The sequence below is a fragment of the Vombatus ursinus genome, unplaced genomic scaffold (assembly GCF_900497805.2).
Source record: "Vombatus ursinus unplaced genomic scaffold, bare-nosed wombat genome assembly UNPS02014768.1, whole genome shotgun sequence".
In the NCBI taxonomy this organism is placed as follows: Eukaryota; Metazoa; Chordata; class Mammalia; order Diprotodontia; family Vombatidae; genus Vombatus; species Vombatus ursinus.
Genome location: NW_020954546.1, coordinates 8066546 through 8073675, shown reverse-complemented (window position 1 = coordinate 8073675; position 7130 = coordinate 8066546). Strand labels below are relative to the sequence as shown.

The window sequence follows — 7130 nt, the reverse complement described above, 5'->3', positions numbered from 1 at the left end:
ATGAATGTAAATGATCAGGGTCGACTATCGCTGCTTTCGATGAAGCAAAGCCTACCACCAGGTGGGGTGATAGTATTTGAAATGGAAATTGGCAGTTTGAGCTGAACTTTGAATTCACAGATCAGGAAACTGAGGCGGAGAGGAATTACTTAGGCTCACAGACCTAAAGCTGGAAGAGAACTTGGTCGGGGCGGGGGCGGGGGAGCGGTGTCACAGGATTGCACGTATTCTTTTTCCATAAAGGTTCTCCCTGACTCCAGATGCTCTGATTTCAAATCTAGAGTATTTCTCAATGTGCCACATTGTTTTCCTAGCTCTGTCCAGGGCCCTCTTCTCTTCTTATCTACTGGTTCCCTTGGTGATCTCTTCAACTCCCAAGGAACCATCTCTTTGCAGGTGACTTATCCAGCCCTAACCTCTCTCTTGACCTCCAGGCTCCCATCTCCAGCTTCCTATTAGGCGTCTCACACTGGATGTCACTCAGCATGTCCAGACCAGAGCTCATGGTCTTTCTCCCCACTTTCCCTTCTCCCAGACTTGCCGATCACTGTCAAGGGTACCACCATCCTCCCCGTCATCCAGGCTCCCAACCTGGGTGCCATCCCCCACCCCATCGTCGTCATTCTCTTTCCAGGTCCTGTGCTTTCTCCCTTTGTAACATCTCTCATATACATCCCCTTTTCCCTGCTGACATGGCCCATTGCCTTGGCACAGGTCTTCATCACCTGCCATGTTCTCTCTGTTTCCATTCTCTCCTCACTCTAGTTCCTTCTCTGTTCAGCTGCCAAAACCATGTTCTTGGGGTTTTTTGTGTTTGTTTAGGCAGTTGGGATTAAGTAACTTGTCCAGGGTCACACAACTAATAATGTCTGAGGCTAGATTTGAACTCAGGTCCTTCTGACTCTAGGGCTGGTACACTGCTCACCTAGCTGCCCCCAAACCATCTTTCTCAAATTCAGTTCTAACCAGGACACTGGCTCCCTATCACCTGCAGGATCAAATATACAACTCTCTGTTTAAAATTTAAAGTCCGTCACATTTTACCCCTCTCCATGTACTCAAAAATCCAGTGATTCCGGCCTCTCTGCTGACCCCTATGTGAGGTACCCCACCCTTTCTCACCTCTCCCTTCCCATCCCTCCGCCCTGCTCCATGCGTTTCCCCAGATTGCGGCCCACACCCTGAATGCCCTGCCTCCTGGATTCCCTGGCTTCTTCAAATCTGAGAGGCCTTTCCTGGCTCCCTCCAATGCTGGTATCTGCCCTCTGAGATTACCTCCAATTTACCCTGTTTTTCTCTGGTGTGTATGGAGCTGTTTGCCACCTTTGTCTCCCCCATGAGAATGTAAGCTCATGAAGGCAAGGACTGTTTGGGCCTTTCCTCCTAGAGGCAGCTAGATGGTGAAGCAGAGAGAGTCCTAGAGTCAGGAAGACCCAAGTTCATATCCATGCTCAGACATTTACCAGCTGTGTGACCTTGGCCAAGTCAATTAACCTCTGCTTCAGTTTTCTCACCTGTAAAAGAGGGATAATAAAACCATCTACCTCACAGGGCTGTCGTGAGGACTAAATGGGATGATATTTGTAAAGTGCTTAGAGCAGTGCCCGACACACAGTGGGTACTTAATAAATCCTTATTCCCTTCCCTTTTATAGATCCTTTGAGTTTGGTATAAGGTCAAAAATATTGACCCAGAAGTCAGGGGACCTGGATTCAAATCTTTCATCTGACATTAGGGGTTTGACACAGATGACCTCTGAAGTCTTTTCCCACTCTGGATGTATGATTCATTTGTGTATTCTCACAACCTAGTTATAGAGCTCTGCATGTAGGGGGCATTCAGGAAATGTTGGTCAGTGTTTAAGCAGCCGAGCCCAGGGGCCGTGACAAGATCCATGGAGGGCCCAGATGGGCTGTGCTGTGTAAATGATGATGGCACGTGCAACACAGAAGTCATTATCAAGGATGAGTCTAAGCAGAAAAGGAGGTGAGCCAGCCGGGTGGACGAGGCATCACATATTTGATGCTGAATGGGTACTCTTGCTTAAAATGCATCCAAAGCATAAGAAGATTGAAAAGATGTGGGCCTCCAACAATTCCCAATGGAGAAGGAAGAGGAGGCCCGGATGGGTCGAGAACTAGGGAGCCGGACTCCCTCCCTCCTTACTTCCACCTCAGGTCATCTTTCACTTCCACCTGTGTGTCATTGGACAAATCACTTCATCTTTACCAGACTCAGTTTCCTCGTCTCTAACACGAGGAAGTTGAATTACATGACATCTGACTAAGGTCCCTTCCAGTTCTAAAACCATGTTCTTCTGGTCCTGCAGCCTGTGTCCTAGGCCTCTCTAGGTCTCAGTTCCCTCGTTTGTACGATGAGGAAATTGGGCTGAACGGCTTCCAGGGACCCTTCCAGCCCTAGATCCCTGAGCCTATGAGGTCTGGCATCTCCTCCAAGAAGCCTTTCCTCTTTCCCTCCTCCCTCTTCCCCAAATCATCAGGTATCTACTTATTTGTGTACAGGCAGCATCCCTTCCACAAAGACAGCCTGGCATTATGGATAGCAAACTGGCCTTGCACTCAGATAGAGCCAGGTTTGAGTCCTACCTTAGACTCCTCCTGGCTGTGTGGCCCTGGGCAAGTCACTTCACCCCTGAGTGCCCCCAGGTTGCCCTAAGCCCGTAAGTTGCAGAGAAGATGCTCATCTGTGGTGTCTGAGGAAGTTCCTCACAGGTAGCTAGCTCCTTGCCCCAGCGAAGTCACAGATTTGGTTTTTTAAACATCCTTTGAGTAAAATGGAAACTCTTTTAGGGCTGGTACTGTCTTTTTATGCCTGATGCTTGGTAAATTTTTGTTGTTGTTGCCAGACCTGTGCTACTCCTATCCAGTCCTCCTTAATCTTAGCGCTTCCCCTCGAAGAACCCCAATTTCTCTTGTTTGTATATAACCTTTTGCGTGTTGTGCCCCCTTCCCCAACTAAATTAAGTTCTTTGAGATCAGGGATTTCTTGCTTTCTTTTTGCTTTTCTTTGTATCCCAAGCACAGTGCCTGGCACAGAATCGGTGATTAATAAATGCTTATTGTCTGACTGATGGTGATTATACACAGTGCCCTCTAAGAGAGTTTAGAGAGCCTTCTGAGACATTCAGGGCTTAAGTGACTTTCCCATGGTCACAAAACCAGTAGAGTCAGAGGGATGACTTGAACGCTGGTCTTCTGACTCTGAGCCTGGGTTTCTGGCCGTGGGCTTTGTATACCGAATGGTTTTCTCTGCTCCTTTCTCAGGTGCATCACAAATGATTCCTTTCAGCTCTAGACCTGCCATCGATTTCCTGTGCCCAGTGCTACAGACCTTCATTTTTGTGTCCTGGACCCCTTGGGCAGTATCTGGTGAAGCCTGGGGATCCCTTCTCAGAATCATGTTTTTAAATCATTGAAGGAAATGATCAATTTCAGTTAGAGGTTAATGAAAATAAAGATGTCTTTTTTTTCAGTTCAGCTTCACAGAACCCCTTGAAACCCATCCATGGACCCCAGATTTGGATTCCCTGTTCCCAGTTCACCCTAGTACCCTTCCTTGCTTTTATTTTCCACTTGGGCTATTCTGGGTCGGCCTCCAGGAGAACTTTTGATGTCGTTGACAGACCAGGCAGCTGCTTTGGCAAGGAAATAACGTGGAGAAGCAATTTGTATCTTTTTCTTCTTAACCGTTAACTGTAGCTATCATTTAAATGAGTCAAGGCTTTGCAAACTACATAAAGTGCTTTGTACTTTGATAATATTTGTAAAACATTATCTCATTTGATTCTCACAACAACTCTGGGAGGTAAATACCCCCCTTTTACAAATAAGGAAACTGAGGCTGAGAAAGACACAGGGAGTGAGTGTCTAAGGCAGTATTTGAAGTTAGGTCTTTCTGGCCCCAAATCCAGCTCTCCACCCACTGTGTTACCTGGCTACCTTTTAGGGAAAGGAATTTGCAAGAGAGAGGAAGAAATATGGGATTAAGGGGAACACTTCATTACTTTTTTGTGTTGTAGTAGACTAAAGTCCAGTCCCTTACTTCTTGGCCTGGGGGGCCTTGTGTTTCAGATTACTTTCTATGATGATAAGAACTTCCAAGGTCACCACTATGAGTGTGACAGTGACTGTGCCGATTTCCACACCTATTTGAGTTGCTGCAATTCCATCCGGGTGGCCGGCGGGGCCTGGGTGGTTTATGAGAGGCCCAACTTTGCAGGGAACATGTACATCCTAACTCAGGGTGAATACCCTGATTACCACCACTGGAGGGGGCTCAATGACCGGCTGAGCTCCTGCAAGGTGATCCATCTGGTGAGTCTAGAGATTTCTCTGGTTCTCTGGGACAGCCTGGAAAGAAAGGCTTGAAAATAAGTCTTCTTTCTTTCTTTCTTCTTCTCCTTCTCCTTCACTTTCTCCTTCTTCTTCTTCTCCTTCTTCTTCTCCTCCTTCTTCTCCTTCTTCTTCTCCTCCTCCTTCTTCTTCTCTTCCTTCTCCTTCTCCTTTTTCTTCTCCTTCTCCTTTTTCTTCTTCTTCTTCTTCTTCTTCTTCTTCTTCTTCTTCTTCTTCTTCTTCTTCTTCTTCTTCTTCTTCTCCTCCTCCTCCTCCTTCTCCTCCTTCTCCTCCTTCTCCTTCTCCTTCTTCTCCTTCTCCTTCTCCTTCTTCTCCTCCTTCTCCTTCTCCCTCTTCTCCTTCTTCTTCTCCTTCTCCTCCTCCTCCTTCTTCTCTTCTTCTTCTTCTTCTTCTTCTTCTTCTTCTTCTTCTTCTTCTTCTTCTCCTCCTCCTCCTCCTCCTTCTCCTCCTCCTTCTTATTCTCCTCCTCCTCCTTCTTCTTCCTCTTTGTCTTCCTCCTCCTCTTTTCCTTCCTCTTCCTCTTCTTTCCCTTTCTCCTCTTTCTTTTCCTCTTCTCTTCCTCTTCTTCTTTTTCCTCTTCCTTTCTCATCTTCCTCCTTCTTTGTTTTAAATTCAATTTTATCTTATTTTCAGTTCCACAGTTTCTCCTTCCTTTCACCCCCTCCACCACCCATTGAGAAGACAAGAAATACAAAACCCATTCCAAATAGGAAGTCATGCGCAACAAAATTTCCACATTAGCCATGTCCAGGAAGAAAACACAAAAATAAGGAAAATGCTAGAAAGAGAATAAAAATATGCTTCCATCTGCACACCTAGTCTACCAGCTCTCTATCTGGAGGTGGATGACATTTTTTATCATGAGTCCTTTGGAATTGTGGTTGGTCATTGCATTGATCAGAGTTCCCAATTCTCCAAGCTTTGTTTGGACTCTCCAGGGTATCATGACTGGGTGTCTTTTCTTAGTTACAGTGACGTGATCACATTCCATGCCTTTGCCCAATTGGCACAGCATTTCTGGAATTCACTTCTTCTTCCCCTCCATCTTGTAGAAGAAATCCTTAAGTCTTTCCAAATCACAGCTCAGGAACCAATTCCTATACAAAGCCTTTCCGGATCCCTCCAGTCATTAACTTGTCTTCCTCTTAAAATGACTTTGGATTGCCTTGTATAGTCTTTCTACATTCTTGTAAGCCCACTGTTATTTTCCCAGTAGACTATAAGCTCCCTGAGGGCAGAGGATGTTTCATGTTTTGTCTTTGTTATCCTCAGTACATGACACAGTACTTTACCCAGAGTGGAAGCCTGAGAAATAGTTGTTGCCTTCAATTGAATAAACTCTTAGGGCCATTTTATACTAGGCCAATGTTGCTCTCTCTTCTGGGCCTAAATATGAGATGGAAATTCTCATTCACAGGCATTTCCATTGCCCTTTTGGGTTGCCAAGTGTGGCGGGTAATTATGTTTTCCCCTAATTTTTATTGATATCTTTAATTTTTTACAGCACTTCCACTTCCCAATATATCCTAACCTTTGCCCCACCCAAAGAGTCATCTCTTATAGCAAGGAATGATGACGAGGGCCAACATTTATCTAGCATTTTGATGTTTGTGAATACATTATCTCATTGATCCTCACAACAACCCTGGGGGAGGGGGTAGATGCTATTATTATCCCCATTTACAGATGAGGAAACCGAGCTTGAGAGAGATCAAGTGATTTGCCCAGTGTCACACAGCTAGTAAATCTCTGACACGGGTTTCAAACTCAGGTTTCCTGACTCCAAGACTAATACTCTTAGCTACTGCACCACCAAGAATCCAAAAGAAAGAGAAAAGTAAAGAAGTTAGGTAAAATTAACCAATCCATCCACCAAGTCCACCATTATTTGCTGTGTTCTACCCTTCTAGTCCCCCACCTCTGCAGAAACAGGAAGGAGACACATTCTCCTATCTCTTGTGGCCCAAACTCGGCCTTTATAAGAGTAATTAATTCTTATTATCAGGACCGTTTCCTTTGGGAGGCAAAGTCACTTCTGTCTAGTCAACCCTATAGTCAGTGAAGCTTGGGAGTTAGGATTTAGTGGACCATCTAGCTTCCTAATGGTGGTCACCGACACCTGTTGGTTTTCCTAATGACCTGTGCTCATTGTTGCCTCTGTCTTCTAGTCAAGTGGAGGCCAATACAAGCTTCAGATCTTTGAGAGGGGAGACTTCAGTGGCCAGATGTATGAGACCACCGAGGACTGCCCTTCCGTCATGGAACAGTTCCACATCCGTGAGATCCAGTCCTGTAAGGTCCTGGATGGGGTCTGGGTCTTCTATGAGCAGCCCAACTACCATGGCAGACAGTACTTCTTGGACAAGAAGGAGTATAGGAAGCCTGTGGACTGGGGCTCCCCATGCTCAGCTGTTCAGTCATTCCGCCGTATCGTGGAGTGATGGAGGGTGCTTGTGGGTTTAGACCTGAGGCTAGATGCCACTGGTCTGGTGGGTAGAACCACAACTGTAAATAAAGCGATTGATAAGCACACTTGGATGGCTTCCAGTGAGTTTCATAAAATGCTTCTTGGCACCAACAGTGAGGTACCACCCTTGGCATAAGAACATTAGCCACTCCTTTCTCTGGTCCATCATCACCTCTGCAGAACCCTGGTGTCTCACCTAATGTCATTAGGAGCCCTGCAAGGAAATATTGGTCGTTAGTGAGATTTTTCCTTCCAAAATACTAAATAGGAATTTTCTTTTCATTTAGACC

At 45.8% G+C, this 7130-nt stretch overlaps 1 protein-coding gene across 1 annotated transcript; it reads left to right on the top strand.

Annotated features, from left to right (window-relative positions):
- CRYGS (crystallin gamma S) lies at positions 1-6885 on the top strand. The gene is made up of 4 exons (XM_027861475.1): positions 1-61; positions 536-634; positions 4009-4334; positions 6542-6885. Exons 1-4 carry the CDS (start codon positions 1-3, stop codon positions 6812-6814), a joined length of 759 nt encoding a protein of 252 aa, XP_027717276.1. The 3' UTR covers positions 6815-6885.
- The last annotated feature ends 245 nt before the right edge of the window (positions 6886-7130 follow it).

Bases quoted from the DNA above. Each gene is read 5' to 3' on its own strand.
- CRYGS (XM_027861475.1), top strand. From the start codon at position 1: ATGAATGTAAATGATCAGGGTCGACTATCGCTGCTTTCGATGAAGCAA. The intron at 635-4,008 runs GTCCTGTGCTTT...TATGGGATTAAG, and splicing joins CGTCGTCATTCTCTTTCCAG to GGGAACACTTCATTACTTTT. The intron at 4,335-6,541 runs GTGAGTCTAGAG...TCTGTCTTCTAG, and splicing joins CCTGCAAGGTGATCCATCTG to TCAAGTGGAGGCCAATACAA.